This window comes from Callithrix jacchus, chromosome 10 (genome assembly GCF_049354715.1).
Source record: "Callithrix jacchus isolate 240 chromosome 10, calJac240_pri, whole genome shotgun sequence".
Taxonomy (NCBI): domain Eukaryota; kingdom Metazoa; phylum Chordata; class Mammalia; order Primates; family Cebidae; genus Callithrix; species Callithrix jacchus.
This window is the reverse complement of record NC_133511.1, coordinates 116,789,382-116,815,621: the sequence shown is the minus strand read 5'-3', so window position 1 is coordinate 116,815,621 and position 26,240 is coordinate 116,789,382. Positions and strand designations below refer to the sequence as shown.

General features: G+C 39.8%; 1 protein-coding gene across 1 annotated transcript; it reads right to left on the bottom strand.

Moving 5' to 3' along the window:
* Positions 1 to 22,268: 22,268 nt before the first annotated feature.
* On the bottom strand, positions 22,269 to 24,916 carry LOC100406834 (olfactory receptor 4D10). The gene has a single exon (XM_002763680.7). It carries the CDS (start codon positions 23,418 to 23,420, stop codon positions 22,485 to 22,487), a length of 936 nt encoding a protein of 311 aa, XP_002763726.1. The 5' UTR covers positions 23,421 to 24,916; the 3' UTR covers positions 22,269 to 22,484.
* Between the last annotated feature and the right edge of the window lie 1,324 nt (positions 24,917 to 26,240).

The window sequence follows — 26,240 nt, the reverse complement described above, 5'->3', positions numbered from 1 at the left end:
AAAGAGGCACTACACATAGAAAGGATCAATCAGTACCAGCCATTCCAAAATCACACTGAATGCTAAAGAGCTTCAACATAATGAAGAATCTACAACAACTAACAGGCAAAACAGCCACTTAGCATCAAAATGGCAGTATCAAATTCACACATAACAATATTAACCCTAAATGTAAATGGACTAAATGCACCAATCAAAAGACACAGACTGGCAAATTGGATAAAAATCCAAAACCCATCAGTGTGCTGTATCCAGGAAACCCATCTCACATGCAAGGATACACAAAGGCTCAAAATAAAGGGATGGAGGAAGATTTACCAAGCAAATGGAAAGCAAAAAAAAGCAGGAGTTGCAATTCTCATCTCTGATAAAATAGACTTTAAAGCAACAAAGATCAAAAGAGACAAAGAAGGCCATTACATAATGGTAAAAGGATCGATACAACAAGAAGAGCTAACGATCCTAAACATATATGGACCCAACACAGGAGCACCCAGATACATAAGGCAAGTTCTTAATGACTTACAAAAGGACTTAGACTCCCACACAATAATAGTGGGAGACTTTAACACTCCACTGTCAATACTAGACAGATCAACCAGACAGAAAATCAACAAGGATATCCAGGGCTTGAACTCAGACCTGGAGCAAGCAAACCTGGTGGACATTTACAGAACTCTCCACCCCAAATCCACAGAATACACATTCTTCTCAGCACCACATCACACCTACTCTAAAATTGACCACATAATTGGAAGTAAAGCACTGCTCAACGAATGCAAAACAACTGAAATCATAACAAACAGCCTCTCAGACCATAGTGCAATCAAGTTAGAACTCAGAATTCAGAAACCGACCCAGAACCGCACAGCTTCATGGAAACTGAACAACTGGCTCTTGAATGTTGACTGGGTAAACAACGAAATGAAGGCAGAAATAAAGAAGTTCTTCGAAACCAATGAGAATGAAGACACAACATGCCAGAACCTCTGGGACACATTTAAAGCAGTCTCTAGAGGAAAGTATATAGCAATAAGTGCCCATATGAGGAGAATGGAGAGATCCAAAATTGACACCCTATTGTCAAAATTGAAAGAGCTAGAGGAGCAAGATCAAAAAAACTCAAAACCCAGCAGAAGACAAGAAATTACTAAGATCAGAGCTGAGCTGAAGGAGATTGAGACACGAAAAACCCTTCAAAAAAATCAATAAATCCAAGAGCTGGTTTTTTGAAAAGATCAACAAAATAGACAGACCACTAGCCAGATTGATTAAAAAAAAGAGAGAGAACAGCCAAATAGATGCAATAAAAAATGATAAAGGGGAAATCACCACAGATTCCACAGAAATTCAAACCATCATCAGAGAATATTACAAACAACTATATGCGCATAAACTAGTAAACCTGGAAGAAATGGATAAATTCCTGGACTCCTGTGTCCTCCGAAGCCTAAACCAGGAGGAAGCTGAAACTATGAATAGACCAATAACAAGGTCTGAAGTCGAGGCAGCAATTAAGAGCCTACCTCACAAAAAAAGCCCAGGTCCAGACGGGTTCACAGCCGAATTCTACCAGACACACAAGGAGGAGCTGGTACCATTCCTTCTAAAACTATTTCAAACAATCCAAAAAGAGGGACTCCTTCCCAAATCATTTTATGAGACCAACATCATCCTGATACCAAAACCCGGCAGAGACCCAACGAGAAAAGAAAACTTCAGGCCAATATCCATGATGAACATAGATGCAAAAATCTTCAATAAAATATTGGCAAGCCGATTGCAACAGCAAATCAAAAAACTTATTCATCATGATCAAGTAGGATTCATCCCGGGGATGCAAGGCTGGTTCAACATACGCAAGTCTATCAACGTAATTCACCACATAAACAGAACCAAAAACAAAAACCACATGATTATCTCAATTGACGCAGAGAAGGCATTTGACAAAATTCAACAGCCCTTTATGCTAAAAACCCTCAATAAACTCGGTATCGATGGAACGTATCTCAAAGTAATAAAAGCTATTTATGACAAACCAACAGCCAATATCATACTGAATGGGCAAAAACTGGAAGCATTCCCTTTGAAATCCGGCACTAGACAAGGATGCCCTCTCTCACCACTCCTATTCAATATAGTACTGGAAGTTCTAGCCAGAGCAATCAGGCAAGAAAAAGAAATAAAGGGTATTCAAATAGGAAAGGTGGAAGCCAAATTGTCTCTATTTGCAGACGACATGATAGTATACCTGGAAGACCCCATCGCCTCAGCCCAAAAACTCATGAAACTGATAAACAACTTCAGCAAAGTCTTAGGATATAAAATCAATGTGCAAAAATCACAAGCATTCGTCTACACCAATAACAGACTTAAAGAAAGCCAAATCAAGAGCGAACTGCCATTCGCAATTGCTACAAAAAGAATAAAATACCTTGGAATACAACTCACAAGGAATGTAAGGGACCTCTTCAAGGAGAACTACAAACCACTGCTCAACGAAATCAGAGAGGACACAAACAGATGGAGAAACATTCCATGTTCATGGTTAGGAAGAATTAATATCGTGAAAATGGCTATACTGCCCAAAGTAATTTACAGAATCAACGCTATCCCCATCAAGCTACCATTGACTTTCTTCACAGAACTGGAAAAAAACACCATGAACTTCATATGGAACCAAAAGAGAGCCCGCATAGCCAAGTCAATTCTAAGCAAAAAGAACACAGCGGGGGGCATCACACTACCGGATTTCAAACTATACTACAAGGCTACAGTAATCAAAACAGCATGGTACTGGTACCAAAACAGAGTTATAGACCAATGGAACAAAACAGAGGCACCGGAGGCAACACAACATACATACAACTATACAATCTTTGATAAACCTGACAAAAACAAGCAATGGGGCAAGGATTCCATGTTTAACAAATGGTGTTGGGAAAACTGGCTAGCCATGTGCAGAAAGCAGAAACTGGACCCCTTCCTGACACCTTACACTAAAATTAACTCCAGATAGATTAAAGACTTAAACATAAGACCTGGCACCATAAAAACCCTAGAAGGAAATCTAGGCAAAACCATCCAGGACATAGGAGTAGGCAAGGACTTCATGAACAAAACACCAAAAGCATTGGCAACAAAAGCCAAAATAGACAAATGGGACCTAATGAAACTCCACAGCTTCTGCACGGCAAAAGAAACAGTCACTAGAGTGGATCGGCAACCAACAGAATGGGAAAAAATTTTCGCAGTCTACCCATCTGACAAAGGGCTGATATCCAGAATTTACAAACAACTCAAGCAGATTTACAGGAAAAAAACAAACAAGCCCATTCAAAAGTGGGCAAAGGATATGAACAGATACTTTACGAAAGAAGACATATATGAGGCCAACAATCATATGAAAAAATGCTCATCGTCACTGGTCATCAGAGAGATGCAAATCAAAACCACATTGAGATACCATCTCACGCCAGTTAGAATGGCGATCATTAAAAAATCTGGAGACAACAGATGCTGGAGAGGATGTGGAGAAAAAGGAACACTTTTACACTGTTGGTGGGAGTGTAAATTAGTTCAACCATTGTGGAAGACAGTGTGGCGATTCCTCAAGGCCTTAGAAATAGAAATTCCATTTGACCCAGCAATCCCATTACTGGGTATATGTCCAAAAGACTATAAATCGTTCTACTATAAGGACACATGTACACGAATGTTCATTGCAGCACTGTTTACAATAGCAAAGACCTGGAATCAACCCAAATGCCCATTGATAATAGATTGGATTGGAAAAATGTGGCACATATACACCATAGAATATTATGCAGCAATCAGAAATGATGAGTTCGTGTCGTTTGTAGGGACATGGATGAATCTGGAGAACGTCATCCTCAGCAAACTGACACAAGAACAGAAAATGAAACACCGCATATTCTCACTCATAGGTGGGTGATGAAAAATGAGAACACATGGACACAGAAAGGGGAGTACTAAACACTGGGGTCTATTGGGGGGAAAAGGGGAGGGCCAGTGGGAGGGGGAGGTGGGGAGGGATAGCCTGGGGAGAAATGCCAAATGTGGGTGAAGGGGAGAAGAAAAGCAAAGCACACTGCCATGTGTGTACCTACGCAACTGTCTCGCATGCTCTGCTCATGTACCCCAAAACCTATAATCAAATAAAAAATTTAAAAAAAAAAAAAAAAAAAAAGGAAAACATATTTGAAATGTGTTGTTTTAACATAATCTCAAAGAATATATTTAAAGTTTTTGATTGTGGTAAAAACAGTTAACACAAGATCTATTCTTTTAACAATTTTTAAGTGTACAGTAGTGGATTGTTAACTATAGGTGGAATGTTGTACAGCAATTTTCTAGGACTTATATATCTTGTATAAGGAAACTTTATACCTATTGACCAACAACTCCCCTGTTCCCTCTCCCATCAGCTCCGGCAACTACCATTCTACTTTCAGTTTCAATGAATTTGACTATTTTAGAAGTGGAACCATGTGGTATTTTGAGAGTGAATAGCATTAAAATACACTATTGTAATAATTTTGTTTTTTTGTTTAAGAAAATATTTTTATCTCATCTTGTTACTTATGCTGCTATGGAGGTCAAAAGGTTCTGATTTTTCTAGATGTAAGAAGTGCAAGGACCATCAACTGGTTCTTATTTTTGTTTTAGCTGATGCTGTAGTATTAATACTACTGTTATTATCAGTTAGTTTTCCACCCTGTGCAGGAACACATTTTGATGAGAACCTCCAATGGTTTTGTCAGTCTAAAAGGTGATTAGCTTTTTCACAAAAGGAAGAATTTTCCTGCTGAGAGAGGCAGTGGGACGTAGTGAAGAGGGCTCTGGATTGGGGAGATTGGGGCATTGCTTTCATGTGGTTCTTATTCTTCCAACAACTAGCTGAATGATTGGGGCTCTGACTCCAGCTCTGGACTGTGTCAGATGGATTCGGTATGGATATCATCAGTTTGAACCAGCAGGGAAGAGGAGGGATCTGAGCTAAGGAGGAGATTCATTTAAGAGGTTACAAGGCTCACCCTGGGGTCTTAATGCTGATGCCCCACTTCAAGCTCCGTCAAAAGGCAGGAACCAACTGGTAATCTACTTTTTTCTCCTGTCCTGTTCCTGCTCCTTTTCTGTCTCCACCATCAGTAGATCCATTTGTAGGTGGTTGGGAGAAAACCAGTTGGAGAGTCATCATCCCCCTCTAATCTTCATACCCCAAAAGTTAAAATGTTTTGTGAACTGTTCTCTTATTTATTCTTATGAAGAAGAGTTTTTATTTCTTCCTTACAGATAAAGAAATGATGTTCAGAAAGGTGAGTTCATTTTCCCAAACTCACAACAGAAGTAAGTGGTGGAACCTCACTTCAAATGTGATTCTTTTAGCTCCAAAGCCAACATTCCATCCACTACAACACGTAATTATTTTTTAAGCACTCGGTTGACCAGAATTATGTCTTTGCATTTAGGGTAAAGGTGGCAGAGAAACTGTCCCAGATGAAATATTTGTATATAAAGTAATAAAATTTCAATATAAGTTTAAGGTTAGCATGAGTTTAACCCAACCAATCTCCCAACCCTTCTGTAACAATCTCAATAAGGTTGTGCAGCCAGAATTGGTGTCACAAAAATGGGACCTGTCTCCCTAAAGTTGGATTCGATTACATTCCCAAGCCTGCATTTATTAGGGCAAGTGAGAAGGCATTCATTTAGCCAATGAGTCTTTTAATCCTTCAACACACATTTCATGATTTTCATGGGATGGTTGGAATTCTGCTCATATTAGCAATATATACATGAGCACAGGAAAGTTCTTACTCTGGAGCCATTTTCACTCTAATGGAAAATATAAAAACATTAAGTGCATAATCACACATGGGAGATGATGCTGGTGCAAATATAGTGCTGTGGGAGCACAGCAGAGCTCTAGCTGGGAATAGTGCAGGAAGGTTTTCTAGAGGAGGTGACGTTTTCCCTCAGTCATGATCAAGTTTCAAGAAATGGAAGCAGGATCTATCATGCAAAGGAAACAGCCTGTAAAAAAGTCAGTCAGTAGTGAAGATGATGTACTTATACAGAGAACATTGGAAAATGCTGTGTGGTTGGCACAGAGTGGGGAAGTGTGGAATGAAAGGAGGTTTTTACTAGTACCAAAAATTTCTTACCCTACTAATAAATAAATTATTATTATTACTTTGAGATGGAGTCTTACTCTGTCACCCAGGATGGAGTGCAGTGGCACAATCTTGGCTCACTGCAACCTCTGCCCTCTGGGTTCAAGCAATTCTCCTGCCTCAGCCTCCCCAGTAGCAGGGATTATAGACACACACCACAATGTCTGGCTAATTTTTGTGTTTTCAGTAGAGATGGGGTTTCACCATGTTGGCCTGGCTGATCTCAAACTCCTGACCTCATGATCTGCCCGTCTTGGCTTCCCAAAGTGCTGGGATTACAAGTAAAAGCCACCGCACCCAGCCAAGACCTTATTATTACATTCAGTGCTGGTTAGTGAATAATTGAACTGTTTACTGATCTCCATGTTCTCATATTCAGGATAGTAAAGCTTAAAATGTTCCTCCATGGTGGGTGGGGGCAATGTCCTCCGACTTCTTTGTCTCAACTCTGATCGATGAACTTCTAGTATTACATAGAGGGGGTTGTTCTGAAAAGTGGTGATGGAAGACTGTGGTTCTTGCTCTAGTGTGGAGGAGGGAAAAAGACAGTGATGCCTTCTGAGAGGCAGCCTACACTGTATCATGAGACTTTCTTCTGCTCTTTCCATTTTTGGATCAAACTAAGAGGATGGTGGGGCCACACAGCAGTGAGAGACATTATCATCTTTAGGATAGTGTCGATGTTTATAAGCTGTATTGATCATCGAAGGAAAAATTTTAAATTATTATTACTTGCTCCACCTTATACATAGCCAGTGAACATTTATTGCAATCTTCAAATGCATATGGAGAAATTGGAGCACATTGTCAGTTTTTAACAAGGGTTTATAGCCTAATAAAAAGTGGATGATTTGTGTAAATTGATGAAACATCATGCATTATAGAATGTGAAGTATATCATTATAGAATGTGAGGTAAACAGAGATAGATTTGGATGAGATGGGAAGTATGATACAAGATATATGATTTCCAGTAGTAAAAAAGCTTCTATTTGTTTGAGTGATTCCTATATGTGAAGCAGCATAAACAGTTGATTAATTTAAATCTCACCACCATCTATTGGGTAAGCATTGAAGTACATTATTCCTGTACTTCATATGAAATATTTCATGAATCTGTTTGGCTGAAGAAACAGATGTATAAAATACAAGAGATGGAAATAAGATAAAAGAAATAGAGCCTTTCCCCTAATATTCTATAAAGGCTCTAAATTCTTCTAAAAAGATTGAAAAAAAATTGTGAAGATAAGTATTTGACAGAAAGGGATCTTACCAATAAGCAACTCAAGCATCATAGCAATTGCATGATGTTTTCTCTCAAATCACATGGACTACATTTCTATCTCTCTCTTTCTTTTTTGACATGGAGTCTTGCTCTGTCACCCAGGCTGGAGTGCAATGGTGTGATCTCGGCTCACTGCAATCTCTGCCTCTAGAGTTCAAGCGATTCTCCTGTCTCAGCCTCCCGAGTAGCTGAGATTACAGGCACCGACCATCATGACTGGCTAATTTCTGTATTTTTGTAGAGACGGAGTTTCACTATGTTGGCCAGGCTAGTGAACTGACCTCAGGTGGTGTACCAACTTCAGCATCCCAAAGGGCTGGAATTATAGGTGTGAGCCACCGTGCTCAGTCTCTGTGTCTTTCTTAACACAACATGAGTCTTTCCAATATTTAACAGCCACCTTTGTTGTTTCTGTCAGTGAGAGGATCACCTTGACTCTAAAGCATTTAATATACCTGAAAACATAATATACCTGAAAAAAGTCAATTTTTTATATGTAGTTAGTAACAACATGTTGATTGCAGTATACATAACTTAACCTTACCTAGTAGGTTGATGGCTTTACTTTCTTCCTTTTATCCTGAAACTCTGAAAAAATAATTGGATGCCATTAGACACAGTGCATGACAGATTGTTGACATTCATTCTGGAAGATTTTGTATAAAGATAGAGCCCTTTGGAATGCCAGATATCTAGTGTCTGTTCCACGTTCAGGAGAGAAAGGACAGACTCAAGATATCACATCTTTGAAGTTCTTCCACTGTATTCCTGTCTTGAGCCCAAATCCCTGGGGCTCACGCTTAATTGAAGAATTGCAAAGACAATGTTTTTGAACAAGAGAGTGGAAGTTAAGTGGCTGATTTTGCCATTGATAATGGAGTTTCAATGGGAGTTATTAAAATGTTACCAAAGCATGCATATGTATACAGACACCAGGCATATTTTGGTCGGTGTCCAAGTTCTTTAGAGGCGTTAGAAGAAATCTATACCCTTATAGGCCGGGCGCGATGGCTCAAACCTGTAATCCCAGCACTTTGGGAGGCCGAGGCGGGTGGATCACGAGGTCAAGAGATAGAGACCATCCTGGTCAACAAGGTGAAACCCCGTCTCTACTAAAAATACAAAAATTAGCCGGGCATGGTGGCGCGTGCCTGTAATCCCAGCTACTCAGGAGGCTGAGGCAGGAGAATTGCCTGAATCCAGGAGGCAGAGGTTGTGGTGAGCCGAGATCGCGCCATTGCACTCCAGCCTGGTTAACAAGAGCGAAACTCCGTCTCAAAAAAAGAAAGAAGAAATCTATACCCTTAACCACAGTACAATAAAAACTTTGTTAAAACATGCCGAATGCTATGCCAGCAAGACTTTGAGTCCAATTTTCACAGCTTGCAATGCTCAGAGGACACCATCTACTTGAGTTTCAATTAGATTGCCAAAAACCTAGGAGAACTAGACCTCAAATAATTTGCTACCAGTCCAGTTTCTAATTAGACATAGAATGATCCTAGCTCTATGATGTTACTATGGGCATCCACATAAATAGAATCACAACTTAGACAATGTTTGGGGAATGCATATTTTCTCTGTTACCAAATCTTCTACTCAATTTGGAGATAGCTACATCAGCATGTTAGTAAAATTATCCACACAATTAATAGTATTAATTTAGAATAACTTGTTTATTAAATGGATTGATATAATATAGAACCCACAATCACTATTTCCATAATAGTGATGAATTTGGACTTTTCTGCTTTTCAATCTTTTTTTTTTGTAAAGCAAGTTTGTCTACAAAAAAAAAAAAACAAACCTGAGACAGGTCACGTTAGTTGAAATGGTTAAAATGGGTAATTTTTGACCAGGCATGGTGGCTCATGCCTGTATTCCCAGTACTCTTGAAGGCCAAAGTGGGTGGATCACTTGAGTCCAGGAGTTTGAGACCAGACTGGGAAACAGTGAAACTCCATCTCTCCTAAAAATACAGAAGTTGGCCATGCATGGTGGTGTGTTCCTGTGGTCTCAGATGCTTAGGCAGGAGAATCGCTTGAACCCAGAAGGTGGAGATTGCAGTAAGCTGAGATCATGTCACAGCACTCCAGTCTGGGTGACATAGCAAGAGTCTGTCTCAAAAGAAAGGGGGGTAATTTTTGTTTCATTTTCAGAGACCAAGTAATTTGGTCCCAGAGAACCACACTGAATGCAAATTTGCCTCCATCCCCTTCTGTCTCAGTTATCAACATCTGACTTGAGTGAGAAGCTGCAGATACAAGAAAAGGAAGATAATCAAGTAATGAAAGGAACAAGAATGTGCTTTACCTACAAGCCTTATGGTAAACTATGTGACATGCAGGGAGACTCCTGATTCAGACATATTAAATAGGCAGAGTCTGAGAGGAGTCGATGCCTTTCAATAAAGGTGAGGAAAGGGATGAATTGGATACAGAGAAATCTGAACCTGTTTTGGAAATTTGGTACTGGGGAATAAGAATTGATATGTGAATAGGATGCAGTAATGACATTCATGTGAAAAAGGGACTTAAAAACTATATATGTTCGTTGGCATCTATGATTTGTATCAAATATGCAGAAAAGTGCAAAAACCTGTTCACTCTTCAGTTATTTCTTGAGAGTCTATTTTATACCCAAGACATTGAAAGTACAGCTGTGAATAAAATGGACCCAAATCCTGTGCTCATAGAGTGTTCTATTTGGATGACCCAGATAATAATAATGTAAATAAATAAAATGTATGGAGTATGTTGGTGATAAACACAACAAAAACAATTAGGCAGGGCAGTGAGATAGGCAGCAATGGATAAGAACTGCAGGTCTGCCTTACAAGAACTCCTTAAGGAAGCACTAAACGTGGAAAGGAATAGCCAGTACCAGCCACTGCATAAACATACCAAATTTTAAAGACCATTGACACAGTGAAGAAACTGCATTAACTAACGGGCAAAACAACCAACTAACATCAAAATGGAAGGATCAAATTCACACATAACAATATTAACCTTAAATGTAAATGGGTTAAATGCCCAAATCAAAAGACACAGACTGGAAAACTGGATAAAGAGTCAAGACCCATTGGTGTACTATATTCAAGAGACCCATCTCACATGCAAAGTCACACATAGGCTCAAAATAAAGGGATGGAGGAAGATTTATCAAGAAAATGGAGAGAAAAAAAAGCAGGGGTTGCAAACCTAGCCTCTGATAAAATAGTCTTTAAACAAACAAAGATCAAAAGAGACAAATAAGGGCATTGCATATCTGTAAAGGGATCAATGCAACAAGAAGAGCTAATGATCCTAAATATATATGTACCCAATACAGGAGGACCCAGATACATAAAGCAAATTCTTAATGACCTATAAAGAGACTTAGACTCCCACACAGTAATAGTGGGAAACCTTAAACCCCACTGTCAATACTAGACAGATCAATGAGATGGAAAATTAACAAGGATATCCAGGACTTGAACTCAGATCTGGAACAAGTGGACCTAGTAGACATCTACAGAACTATTCACCCAAAATCCACAGAATATGAATTCATCTCAGCACTACATCACACTTACTCTAAAATTGGCCACATAACTGAAAATCACTCCTCAGTAAATGCAAAAGAACGGACATCATAACAGTTTTTCAGACCACAGTGCCATCAAATTAGAACTCAGGATTAAGAAACTCACTCAAGGCTGGGCCCAGTGGATCATGCCTGTAATCCCAACACTTTGGGAGGCCAAGGCGGGTGGATCACGAGGTCAAGAGATCAAGACCATCCTGGCTAACATGGTGAAACCACGTCTCTACTAAAAAACACAAAAATTAGCTGGGCATGGTGGTGCGTGCCTGTAGTCCCAGCTACTCAGGAGGCTGAGGCAAGAGAATTGCTTGGACCCAGGAGGCGGAGATTACAGTGAGCCAAGATTGAGCCACTACACTCCAGTCTGGCGACAGAGTGAGACTCTGTCTCAAAAAAAAAAAAAAAAAAAGAAACTCACTCAATGCCACTGCACTCCAGCCTGAGTGATAGAACAAGATCCCGTCTCAAAAAACAAAACAAGAGAGGGATCCAAGATGACTGAATAGGAACAGCTCTGGAGTGCTGTTTTGATTGATTTGATATAATATAGCTAGAACAATGCAGAGAGCGAGTGATCACCACATTTCCAAATGAGTTTTTAGTGCCCACAGACCAGGAGATTCCCGGGCTAAAAAGCACCATGAGTTTCCAGCATGGCTGTTTCAGCTGGCATAGTGGGTTTCTGAACAAATACTCACACACATCTGGGTGGCCATTCCAACTGGCACCTGGAATGCCTGGGAGACAGAGTCACCCATTCAAGTGAAAAAGAGGGGCTGAAATAAGGAGCCAGGTGGTCTGGCTTGGCAGGTCCCACCCCCACCAAGACCACAATCTGAAACCCTCTGGATTGAAACTTTTGTTGCAAGCACAGCTGGACCCAGGATGTTCCAGCTTTGTGGGGGGAAGGGTGTCCACCATTACTGAGGAGGTCCACCACTACCGAGGCAGTCCACCATTACTGAAGCAGTCCACCATTACTGAGGCAGCCCACCATTATTACCAAGGCAATCTGCCATTACTGAGGCAGTCCACCACTACTGAGGTAGACTGCCATTACTGAGGCAATTCTAACTGTACCTCTGTAAACAAATTCACAAGGAAGTTTACTCAGCAGCTGGGCAGAGCCCATGGCAGCTCAGCAATGCCTCTGCTGGCAGACTGTGACAATACTGCTTCCTTGCTTGGCAGGGCATCTCTGAAAAAAGGCAGCAGCATGTCAGGAACTTATAAATAAAGCCCCACCTTCCCAGGACAGAGCACCTGGGAAAAAAAGGCAGTTATGAGTTCTGCTGCAGCAGACTTAAATGTACCTTCCCAGTAGCTGTGAATGGAACAGCAGAGCTCACAGCAAAGCACTTGAGCTCCTATAAGGGATAGACTGTCTCCTCAAACAGCTCCCCGACCCCCATATATCCAAAGAGAAACCCTATAAAGGAGAGCTCAGGCTGACATCTGGGGAGGTACCCTTCTGGGGTGAAGATAACCAAAGAAGAAACTGGCAGCAACCCTTACTGTTCTGCAGCCCCTGCAGGTGATCCCCAGGCAAGCAGGGTCTGGAGTGGACCTCCAGCAGTCCTGCAGCAGAGGGGCCTAACTGTTAGAAGGAAAACTACAAAACAGAAAGAAATAGCTTTAACATCAACAAAAAGGACATCCACTCAGGGACCCCATCCGAACGTCACCAACTACAAAGACCACAGGTAGATAAATCCACAAAGATGGGAAGAAACCAGTGCAAAAAGGATGAGAACTCCCAAAACCAGACCACCTCCAAAACCAGGGAACAAAGCTGAATGGAGAGTGAGTCTGATGAATTGACAGAAACTGGCTTCAGAAGGTGGGAAATAACAAACTTCTCTGAGCTAAAAGAACATATTCTAACCTAATGCAAAGAAAGTAAGAACCTTGAAAAAGGGTTAGATGAAATGCTTACCAGAATAAACAGCTTAGGGAAGAATATAAACGACTTGATGGTGCTGAAAAACACAGCACGAGAACTTCATGAAGCACGCACAAGTTTCAACAGCCGAATCAACCAAGCAGAAGAAAGGATATCAGAGATTGAAGATCAACTCAGTGAAATAAAATGAGAAGGCAAGATTAGAGAAAAAAGAGTTAAAAGAAATGGACAAAGCCTCCAAGAAATACAAGATCATGTGAAAATACCTAATCTACATTTGTTAGGTGTATCTGAATGTGACAGAGAGAATGAATTTGAGCAGGAAAACACTCTTCAGGATGTTATCCAGGAGAACTTCCCCAACCCAGCAAGGCAGACCAACATTGAAGTCCAAGAAATTCAGATAACACCACAAAGATATCCTCAAGAAGGCTAACCCCAAGGGACATAATCATCAGATTCAGCAGTGTTGAAATGAAGGAAAAATGCTAAGTGCAGCCAGAGAGAAAGGTCAGGTTACCCACAAAGGGAAGCCCATTAGACTCACAGGAGATCTCTTGGCAGAAACCCTACAAGCCAGAAGAGAGTGGGGGCCAATATTCAATATTCTTATAGAAAGGAAATTTCAAACTAGAATTTCATGTCCAGCCAAATGAAGCTTCATAAGTGAAGGAGAAATAAAATCCTTTATAGACAAGAAATTGTTGAGAGATTTCATCACCACCAGGTCTGCCTTACAAGATCTCCTGAAAGAAGCACTAAACATGGAAAAGAACAACAAGTACCAGCCACTCCAAAAATGTACCAAATGGTAAAGACCACTGTCACAATGAAGAAACTGCATCAACTAATGGGCAAAACAACCAGCTAGCACCAAAATGGCAGGATCAAATTCACACATAACAATATTAACGTTAAATGTAAATGGGCTAAATTCCCCAATCAAAAGACACAGACTGGAAAACTGGATAAAAAGTCAAGACCCATTGGTGTGCCGTATTCAGGAAACCCATCTCACATGCAAGGACACACATAGGCTCAAAATAAAGGGATGGAGGAAGATTTACCAAGCAAATAGAGAGAGAGAGAGAGAGACAGAGAGAGAGAGAGAGGGAGAGAGAGAGAGACAGAGACAGAGAGAGAGAGAAAAGCAGGAGTTGCAATCCCAGTCTCTGATAAAAGAGTCTTTAAACCAACAAAGATCAAAAGAGACAAAGTAGGGCATAACATAATGGTAAAAGGATCAATGTAACAAGAAGAGCCAGTGATTCTAAACATATATGCACCCAATACAGGAGCACCCAGATACATAAAGCAAGTTCATAATGACCTACAAATAGATTTAGACTCTCCCACAATAATAGTGGGAGACTTTAACACTCCACTGTCAATGTTAGACAGATCAATGAGACCTAAAATTAACAAGGATATCCAGGACTTGAACTCAGATCTGGACCTAGCAAACCCAATAAACATCTACAGAGCCATCCACCCCAAATCCACAGAATATATATTCTTCTTAGCACCACATCACACATGAGAAACAAGGAAAGATCTAAGATGAACACTCTATCATCAAAATTGAAAGAGCTAGAGGAGCAAGATTTAAAAAAGAACTCAAAAGCTAGCAGAAGACAAGAAATAACTAAGATCAGAGCAGAACTGAAGGAGATAGAGATACAAATAACCTTTCAAAAAAATGAATAAATTCAGGAGCTGATTTTTTGAAAAGATTAACAAAGTAGACCACTAGCCAGATTTATAACCAAGAAAAGAGAATAATCAAATAATCAAATAGATGCAATAAAAAAACAAACAACTGCCGGCTGCAGTGGCTCACGCCTATAATCCCAGCACTTTGGGAGGCTGAGGCAAGTGGATCATAAGGTCAAGAGATTGAGACCATCCTGGTCAACATGAAGAAACCCCATCTCTACTAAAAATACAAAAATTAGCTGGGCGTGGTGGTGCGTGCCTGTAGTCCCAGCTACTCGGGAGGCTGAGGCAGGAGAATTGCTTGGACCCAGGAGGCAGAGGTTGCGGTGAGCCAAGATTGTGCCATTGCACTCCAGCCTGGGTAACAAGAGCAAAACTCCATCTCAAAAAAAAAAAAAAATACAAGCAACCATCAGAGATTACTACAAACAACTCTACACACATAAACCAGTAAACCTGGAAGAAATGGATAATTTCCTGTACACTTGCACCCTCCTGAGCCTGAATCAGGAAGAAGTTGAAGCCCTGAATAGACCAATAACATGGGCTGAAGTTGAGGCAGCAATTAATAACCTACCAACCAGGAGAAGTCCAGGTCCAGATGGGTTCACAGTTGCATTCTATCAGACATACAAAAAGGAGCTGGTATCACTCCTTCTGAAACCATTCCAAACAATCCAAAAAGAGGGAATCCTTCCCAAATCATTTTATGAGCCCAATATGGTATCCTGATACCAAAACCCAGCAGATATTCAACAAGAAAAGAAAACTTCAGGCCATTATCCATGATGAATATAGATGCAAAATTTTTCAATAAAATACTGGCAAACTGATTGCAACAGCACATCAAAAAGCTTGTCCATTATGATCAAGTAGGCTTCATTCCGAGGATGCAAGTCTGGTTCAATATACACCAGCCTATAAATGTAATCCACCACATAAACAGAACATGATTATCTCAATAGATGCAGAGAAAGCCTTCTACAAAATTCAAGAAACTCATTCAAAACCACACAACTACATGGAAACTGAACAACCTGCTCCTGAATTACTGCCAGATAAATAATAAAATGAACGCAGAAATAAAGATGTTCTTTGAAACCAATGAGAACAAAGACACAACATACCAGAAACGCTGGGACATATTTAAAACAGTGTCTAGAGGGAAATTTATAGTACTAAATGCCCAAAAGAGAAGCGAGGAAAGATCTAAAATTGACACCCTAACATCACAATTAAAAGAAACGGAGGAGCAACATCAAACAAATTCAAAAGCTAGCAGAAGACAAGAAATAACTCAGATCAGAGCAGAACTGAAGGAAATAGAGACACATAAAAAAACTCTTCAAAAAATCAGTAAATCCAGGAGCTTGTGTTTTGAAAAGATCAACAAAATACACAGACGGCTAGCCAGACTAATGAAAAAAAAGGAGAGAGAAGAATTGAATAGATGGAATAAAAAATAATAAAGGGGATATCACCACTGATCCCACAGAAATACAAACTACCATCAGATACTACTACAAACACCTCTATGCACATAAACCAGTAAATTTAGAAGATATGGATAAATTCCTGGGCAGAAGCCTTCAACAAAATTCAACAGCTCTTTAAGCAAAAAATGCTCAATAAACGAGGTATTGATGAAATGTATCTCAAAATAATAAAAGCTATTCATGACAAGCCCACAGCCAATGTCATACTGAATGGGCAAAAACTGGAAGCATTCCCTTTGAAAACTGGCACAAAACAAGTGTGTCCTCTCTCACCACTCCTATTCAACATAGTATTAGAAGTTCTGGACAGAGCAATCAGGCAAGAATATAAAATAAAGAATATTCAATTAGGAAAAGGAGGAAGTCAAATTGTCTCTATTTGCAGATGACATGATTGTATATTTAGAAGACCCCATTGTCTCAGCCGCAAATCTCCTTAAGCTGATAAACAACTTCAGCAAAGTCTCAGGATACAAAATCAATTTGCAAAAATCACAAGCATTCCCATACATCAATAATGGACAGAGAGCCAAATCATGAGCAAACTCCCATTCACAATTGCTACAAAGAGAATAAAATATCTAGGAATAAAACTAACAAGGGATGTGAAGGGCCTCTTCAAGGAGAACTACAAACCACTGCTCAAGGAAATAAGAGAGGACACAAACAGATGGAAAACATCCCATGCTCTTGCTGGGAAGAATCAACATTGTGAAAATGGCCATACTGCCCAAAGTAATTTATAGATTCAATGCTATCCCCATCAAGCTACCATTGACCTTCTTCACAGAACTCTAGAAAAAAACCACCTTAAACTTCATATGGAACCAAAAAAGAGCCCGCATAGCAAAGACAATCCTAAGCAACAAAACAAAAAACAAAAAAACACCGCCCAAAAACAAACAAACCGCCCCCCCCCGCCAAAACCAAAGCTGGAGGCATCATGCTACCTGACTCCAAACTATACTACAAGGCTACAGTAATCAAAACAGCATGGTACTGGTACCAAAACAGAGATATAGACCAATGGAACAGAACAGAGGCCTTGGAAGTAATGGCACACATCTACAACCACCTGTTCTTTGACTAACTCGACAAACACAAGGAATGGGGAAAGGATTCCCTATTTAATAAATGGTGTTGGGAAAACTGGCTAGCCATATGCAGACAGCTGAAACTGGATCACTTCCTTACACCTTATACGAAACTCCAGATGGATTAAAGATTTAAACAAAAGACCTGACACCACTAGAAGAAAACCTAGGCGATACCATTCAGGACAATAGGCTTCATGACTTCATGACTGAAACATCAAAAGCAATGGCAACAAAAGCCAAAATAGACAAATGAGATCTAACTAAATTTAAGAGCTTCTGCACAGCAAAAGAAAGTATCATTAGAGTGAGCTGCTAGCCAACAGAATGGGAAAAAATTTCTGCAACCTACTCATCTGACAAAGGGCTAATATCCAAAATCTACAAAGAACTTAGATTTACGAGTTTACAAAACAACCTCATCACAAAATGGGTGAAGAATATGAACAGACACTTTTCAAAAGAAAACATTTGTGCAGCCAAGAAATATATGAAAAACTCATCTTTGCTGGTCATTAGAGCAATGCAAATCAAAACCACATAGAGATACCATCTCATGCTAGTTAGAATGGTGATCATTAAAAAATCAGGAGACAATAGATTCTGGAGAGGATGTGGAGAAATAAGAATGCTTTTACACTGTTGCTGGGGGTGTAAGTTAGTTCAACCATTATGGAGGACAGTGTAGCAATTCCTCAGGGACCTAGAAATAGAAATACCATTTGACCCAGCAATCCCATTACTGGGTATATACCCGAAGGATTATAAATCATTCTAGTATAAAGACACATGCACACATATGTTCATTGTGTCATACCCCAGAACTTAAAATATATTTTAAAAAATTAAAAAATGTAAAACAGTAAAAAAAATCTACTAAAAAAAAGGATATTAAGGTGAGAGGCATATGTTTTTGGAATATCAACAAGGCCAGCGTTTAACAGGTTATGTCAAAAGGTAACAGGAAGGTAAGGTAACCTAAAACCTCTGCTGTGAATAAAAGTGTGGAGAAACAGAGGGTCTGGGTTGATTGGTTGCGTTTTGCCCTCTGAAAGCAGCCAACGACCATCCCTAGCCCACTTGAAACACTGTAATGGTGTGAGAGTGCATTCATTCATCCATCGCTGAGTCAGGGTCTGCAGGTCAGACTTCCGCAGGTGGTGAGTACCACATCTCACATACATACATATCTATAAATATGAATATATCTGTCATCATATATCTGTCCTTATATTAAACTAAATATTATTTCATTTAGTTTTAGTTTTGAGACTAGGTCTTGCTCTGTCACCCAGGTTGGAGTGCAGTGGCAGGAATACAGCCCTTTGTAGCTTTGACCCCCTGGGCTGGGACCACCGGTGTGTGCTGCCACCCCTTGCTAATATTTAAAAAATGTTTTATAGAGACAGTGTCTTACATGTTGTCCAGGCTGGTCTCAGACTCCTGGGCCCAAGTAGTCCTTCCACCTTCCTTCCCAAAGTGCTGGGATTACAGATGTGAGCTACTGCAGCTTTTAAACTGACATCTCCAGCACTGATCCATTATCACATGGTTCGTGTTGACCTTCTCACCCTGGTTGCTTGAAATCTTTACTGTAGTTTTGAATATAGTTGTGCTTACAGCTACCATTTTGATTTCTTTCTTTCTTTCTTTTTTTTTTTTTTGAGGTGGAATCTTACTTTTCACCCAGGCTGGAGTCCAGTGGTACAATTGCAGCTCATTGCAACCTCCGCCTCCCAGGTTCAAGCAATTCTCCTGCTTCAGCCTCCAAAGTAGCTGAGATTATAGATGCATGCCACCATGCCCAGCTAATTTTTATACTTTCAGTGGAGACAGCATTTCACTATGTTGGCCAGGCTGGTCTCAAACTCCTGAGTTTTAGTGATCCACTCACCTTGGCCTCCCAAAGTGTTGGGATTACAGGTGTGAGCCACCACATCTGGCTCATTTTGCTTTTATTAAAAAATTTTTTCCCTATCTATGCTTTGCTTCCTTTTCTTATTTTTCTGCCTTCTTTTGGAATAATTCAATATTTTTAGTGTTTTATTTTATTTTGTTTATTGGCTTATTATCTGTACCTTGCAGTTTTATTCTTTAGTGATTACTCTAGGACTTACAATATGCATCTTTAACTCACATCAGATGGCTTTCATATGACATCACTTCATGTTGATTTTGTTTTGTTTTGTTGTTTTGAGACAGAGTTTCACTCTTGTTGCCCAGCCTGGAGTGCAGTGGCGTGATCTCAGCTCACCGCAACCACTGCCTCCTGGGCTCAAGCAATTCTCCTGCCTCAGCCTCCCGAGTAGCTGGGACTACAGGCATGTGCCACTATGCCCAGCTAACTTTTGTATTTTTAGTAAAGACGGGGTTTCATCATGTTGACCAGGATGGTCTCGATCTCTTAACCTCGTGATCCACCCGCCTCGGCCTCCCAAAGTGCTGGGATTATAGGCATGAGCCACTGCGCCCGGCCACTTCATGTTGAATATGAACCTTACAACAGTATATTTACTTTCCCATTCTTTTTTTTTTTTTTTTTTGCCACACATTGCAGTTTTATATTTAAAAATTTTTGTGATAAACAATCTTTTGATAAACAACTGATGTGGTTTCTGTTGTCTTTACTTGACCCTGATTGGTAAAATATTTGCATTGTTATTTTTTTATTAAAACATTTTTTAAAATTATTATTCTTTTCCTACTCTTAGATCTGACATAGGTAAAATATTTGTGAACAGAAGCGATAGCAAAAAGCAGATCCTCAAAGATGAGGTTCTGAGATTACTTGGAAGGTCCTTGGTGGTGAACATCATGCTCAATTCTCTATCTATGGGAAATAAGATTCTGGCACTCTACGGCATACAAAGGCATTATAACTAACCAAATTGTCACGTGTTATTGAAATTGACAATTTTCTTAGTGAAGCAGGTGCCTTGGATCATGAGGTGACTCCTGTACTTGACTTTGTGAGCAGTACAAGGACTGTGGAAGAAGGGTGGTTACTCCTAACTACATTAAGTATGTTACCCTAAAGAAATGACAAGTGGTTTACATGCTCAGCTAGAGGCGAAGTCTGAGAACCAGAGAGCTTTTTAAATTTATTTTATTTATTTACATATTTTTATTTTTAAGAGTCTCACTTTGTCACCAAGGCTGGAGTGCAGTAGCACAATCTCTGCTCACTGCAGTTTCTGCCTCCTGGGCTCAAGTGATTCTTGTCCCTCAGCCTCCTAAGTAGCTGGAATTACAGGTGTGTGCCACCATGACCTGGCAAATTTTTGTATTTTTAGTAGAGCCAAGGTTTTACCATGTTGTCCAGGCTGGTCTCGAACTCTTGACCTGAAGTGATCCACCCGCCTTGTCCTCCCAGAGTGCTGTGATTATAGGTGTGAGCCACCATACCTAGTCCCAGAGAGTTTTTATGCAAGTCTTCAGCTACTTATGTATTCTTATTGCCATAGGGCTGACCTCGTAGAAGTCAAATACATAATTGTGCAATGTCCTGAATTACATTAGGAATTGAGTTCAAAGTTTTTCTGTGACTCTCCTGTGAAAAGTAGAACATTGATTGAAGTGGGTACATAAGGTAGCATTTAAATGGATTGCTTCCATTTCACCATCGCATACAATTTGTTATAATATTTATATGACTTTTTATTAGGTTAAGAAAGAATGCTTATTTTCTTCATTTATTTGTGACTTTTGGCCATAAATTGGTGTTGAATATTATCAAACGCTTTTGTGTATTTACTGAGATAATCACATTTTTCTTTAATCTTGGAGAAATAAGTTAGCAGATTCTTTTTGCTTGTGAACATGAGAGGCAGAGACAATTGTATTTAGTTCATGAACACTGTCACTACTGGTTCAGGAAAGACTACCTTTATATAATGATGTATCACCTCTTATCCCTATTTTCTACTTCCTTTCTCTGGAACTCAGAAACCATTAAGGGAGCTTTGTAATGAAAGATTAAATTTCCAACCACCACAATTGAATGAAAGCTTGAAACAGAAATAAAGTTATAGAAAATTTAAAAATGTTCTGTTTCTTGCATGCCTAGGTTGTGGAACAAGATTGGTATCAGATACAGAAAGAATTCGGTTTCAATAAGAACTCCTGATACCTATAAAAATATTAAGTGAACAGCTAAAAAGATAATTGCAGAATTGTGTAAAATAACCATTTTCACTTTCTCCCAAGCTTTATGCATGTATATGCACAGCTTAAAGTAGCTTTGTGTGTTTTTGTCATTTGTAGAAATTCACTCTCTACAGAGTATTATCAAGTAAGTGACAATATTCAATCATTGAGTTATTTATTCAGCAACATATTGTTGAAGTCTTAGTATGTTTCAGCTGCTGTGACAGCAAATAAAACAATCCCTATTCCTGGTGAAGTCACTGCCCGGTGAGAGAAAGAGACAAGAACATAGGAAATTTCAAAATAGAGTCCTGAGTGCAATACTAACCCTAAGCACAGAGTGCCAAAGAAAGGCAGTGAAGTGGCCAATGAGCTTGGGGTTCAAGCAAGGGCAAGGTACCCTGCCCATCATAATGATAATTTAGGATATACTTTATGAAAATTATACAGAAAGTCAGTCTCCAAACTCTGCTATGTTTCAGATACACCCCACATCTTCCTTTACTGTAATAGGAGCAGAAAGGTAATGATAATGACTGTATGCACTTGGCTTAATTTTTCTTCAAGAATTGGACTGCAAAATCGTACATACCTTTGGTAACAATTTTCCCTCTTTTTTCTGAATCATAAAAGCTCTGTTTAAATGATCAATATTTATGTCAACTAAATGCGGATAAGAAGCATTACCATATATAATATGCATTTGCTAGGTATATACATAATTTTATGTTATGAAAATAAACCAATACTTAGCAATCACTACATAAACATATTCAACTCAGTAGGCAACATTTTCAGAACTTGGAGTCCATGGAAGAAAAATCACAAAACAAAATCTTGGTGGTGAAGAGGAGGGAGCTCTGGTTTATTTTCAATTAGAGGGTGTGACTCTCTTCCTGACCAGACGCTTATCAGTTACTTACTAAGATAAATAGAAAAATTAATTATTACTAAGTGTAGTTGGTTTATTGACAATATATTTAAACATATAAATATGACTTTATGAGAAAAATAAGATAAGATATCCTTGGTGATGAAGAGCTGAGGATTTTTTTTGTTTTTATTTTCTATCAGAAGGCATGAGTCTTCCCTTCAGTCTCCTCATGGCTGATTTAATTTCATGGTTCCTCAGAGTGTAGATCAAGGGGTTGAGCAGAGGGGAGATGATAGTGAAGGTGACAGAGATGGCCTTATCCGTGGGGAGGGCAGTGAAGGGCCGGGCATAGACATAGATGCAGGGCACGAAATGCAGGGTCACTACAGTAATGTGAGAGGTGCATGTGGAGATGGCTTTCCTCCTGCCTTTCCCTGCCTGAGACTTGAGTAATGATAATATGACCACGTAGGACACCAGGAGCAGGAAAAACCACAGTGTGGTGAGCAGCCCATTGTTGGAAATCATTAGTAGTTCAAGTATGAAAACATCTGTAAGGGCGAGTTTGAGAACCTGGGGGACATCACAATAGAAAGTGTCAAGAACATTGGGTCCACAGAAAGGGAGAGGGAGCAACAGGGAAATCTGTACGATGGAGTGGACAAAGCCCCCCACCCAGGCAGCCACTGTTAGCCCAATGCAACGGTCTCTACTCATGATGGTCACATAGTGCAGGGGCTTGGAGATGGCCACATATCGATCCAATGCCATCACTGATAGAGAAAATACATCTACCCCTCCAATAAGATGGAAGAGAAACATCTGAGTGAAGCAACCGTTGAAGGAGATGGTCTTTGTCTCAGACAGAAGATCCACCAGAACCTTGGGCGCTGTGATGGAGGAGAAGCAGATATCGGCAATAGATAAGTTACGGAGCAAAAAATACATGGGCGTGTGAAGGCGAGATTCACAGGTGACAGTGACCGTGATAAGGAGGTTTCCCAGCAGAGTCGTCACATACACCAAGAGTAGGAAAAGAAATAGGACCAAACTAGCTTCCCGATTCTGGGTTAGGCCAAGGAAAATAAATTCTTTTACACTGGTGCAGTTTTTCATCTCCATCGAATCATCCTCTTTTTTTTCTCTTTGGTTTTAAGCCATGTCATATGAAAGCACTGAGATATTTATTTTGTTGTCTTCCTAAGCATCTACAATGCAGTGCAGTAACTTCCCATGTGGTTGTAGTTTTTGCAATTTGTTGCATTGTTCACGTTTTTCAAATTACAGTTGGTTTGATGATAAAATCAAATTATCATATGTAAAGTCATTCAATAAGTCTTCTCCTATAGAACTATTTTGGGAAAGAAAATATGTTAAGTAGTGACATAGTGCATTAAAAAAATCAATTACCCAAGTTTAATTTGATGTTTTTGGTACAAAACTCCCAATGTAATAAATCTCTCTTCACTTTATTCTGCTTTAAGGACATCTTTTCATCTCTTTTGTCACTTATAGTGCTTTGGAGGTCAGAACGTTCTGGCTTTACCAAAAGATAGATGTGAAAGTACCATCATCCAGGTTTTTGTTTATGTTGTGGCTGCTCCTGTTTTATGGTCACTATTATTATTATCAGTTATTTTTTTGCCCTGCAAGGAATACATTTTGATAGAAACCAACAGAAGTTTTGAAAATCAGAAAGGTGATTTTTTTTCCCCAAAGGAAGAATTTTCTTGCTGAGAGAGGAAGTGGGATGTAGTGAAGAGAACTCTGGATTGAGAAGACTGGAGCATTGGTTCCATCTGGTTTTGATTCTGCCATCAACTAGCTGAATACTGTGGCTCTGACTCCTCAGCTCTGCCTTGTGTTAGATAGATCCTGCATGGGTAACATCAGTTTGAGTCAGAAGAGAGGCAGGAATCTGATTCAAGGGAAAGGTTCACTTGAGAGAGTACAAGATTGAGTGAGGCAACATAGGGAGACTCTCACTACAAAAAATAAAAAAATTAGCCATGCCTGGTGGCACACACCTGTGGTCCCAGCTACTTAGGAAGCTGAAGTGGGAGGATCACTTGAGCCCTGGAAGTCCAGGCTGCAGTGAGCTGTGATTGCACCTCATACTCCAGCCTGGGTGACAGAGTAAGACCCTGTCTTAGAAAACAAAAAAGCAGACTGAGTGAGGGTACAGACCCTGGGATGTGAATGTTGATGATGAATTTCAGGCTCTGTTGAAAGGTCTGACCTCCTGTTCCGTTTTTCTTCCCCCTTTCCTGTCTTCACCAACAGTAGATCCAATTGCAGGTGGGTGGGAAAAAAACCAGCTGGAGAGCCTTGATGTCCCTGCAATCCCCATACCCCAAGAGATAAGCTGTCCTGTTATTCTCTTATGTATTCCTATAAAGAAGGTTTCTTTAAAAGTTTCCCCATGCAGATAAAGAAATGATCTTCAGAAAGGTGGGCTCATTTTCTCAAACTCACAGCAGTAGTGAGGGGTGGAACTGGTAAACAGATGGGATTCTGTTTACCTCCAAAGCTTACAACATTGCATGTGTTATAATGTATGATCATCGTTTAAGCATTCAGTTGGTCAGTTATTTCTTCCTATTTACTTAGTGTAAAGGCAGCAGAAAAACCGTCTCAGATGCACTGCTCACTACAAAATTTTCAGGTAAGTTTGGATCAGTATAGGTCCCGCCCAGTGTTCCACATCTCTGCAGCACTTTCAATAAGACTGTGCTGCAGAAATTGATCTAATTAACATGGAACCTGACTTCTTAATGTTGGGTTTGATTACATTCCTGACCCTCCATTTATTAGGCCAGTGAGAAGTCTTTTGTTTAGCCAGTGAATCCTTCAGTCTTTCGGCACACATTTTGTAATCTCTGGAGTGTGGCTAGGATTTTGCTAGTACTAGCAATATACACATGGGCACAACGAAGGTCTTACTCTGGAGCAATTTCCACTCTGATGGAAGATATAAATATGTTAGTGCATAATCACACATGGGAGATGATGCTGGTACCAATATAGTGCTGTGGAAACACATAACACTCTAGCTGAGGCCAGTGCCGGAAGGATTCCTAGAGGAGGGGAAACTTCCCTCAATTTAGATGAATTTCCAGGAAACAGAAGCAGGTTGTATCATGCAAAGGAAACAGCCTATAAAACGTCAGTCAGTGGTGAAGATGACATGCTTATATAGAGAACATTGGGAAATTCAGTAAGGTTGGCACAGAAGGAGGAAGTGTGGAATGGAAGGAGATTTTTATTAGTAATAGAAACTTCATTAATAAAAGATATATTATTACATTCAATGGTGCCTAGGTATTGTTTGGTTAGTGAATAAATGGTCTAAGCCTACTGATCTCTTTGTTCTCCTAATCAGAATAGGAAAGTCTGATGAATGAATAGAATAGAAATGTTCATCCATGGCGGGCAGGGACAATGCCCTTTGACTTCTTTACTCTCAACTCTGATTGATGAACTGTATTACATGCAGTGGGGTGTTCTGGAAAATGGCGATGGAAGGTTATGGATCCTGCTTGAGTGTTGGGATGAGAAAAAGACAGTGACCCCTTCTGGGAGGCCACCGATACTGTATCATCACACTTTCTTCTGCCCTATCCCTCTTTGGATCAAAGCTTAGTGGGTGGGGAGGGTCACATAGCAATAAGAGTCATTGTCATCTTTAGAATAATGCCTATGTTTATCAGCTGTCATCGATCATTTGAAAGAAAATTTATAATTATTATTACTTGCGCCACCTTATACATAACCAGTGGACATTTATCGCAATCTTCAAATGTATATGGATAAGTTGGGCCACGTTTCTAAAGTGTTTGCAGACCAACAGAAATGGAAGATTTATGCGAATAAGTGAACATGACATATAATAAAAAGTGAGCTGTATTGTAAGAGAAGATTTGGGTGACATAGCACATATGG

Excerpts from the sequence above, each read along its gene's own strand:
- LOC100406834 (XM_002763680.7), bottom strand. The coding sequence starts at position 23,420 with ATGGAGATGAAAAACTGCACCAGTGTAAAAGAATTTATTTTCCTTGGC.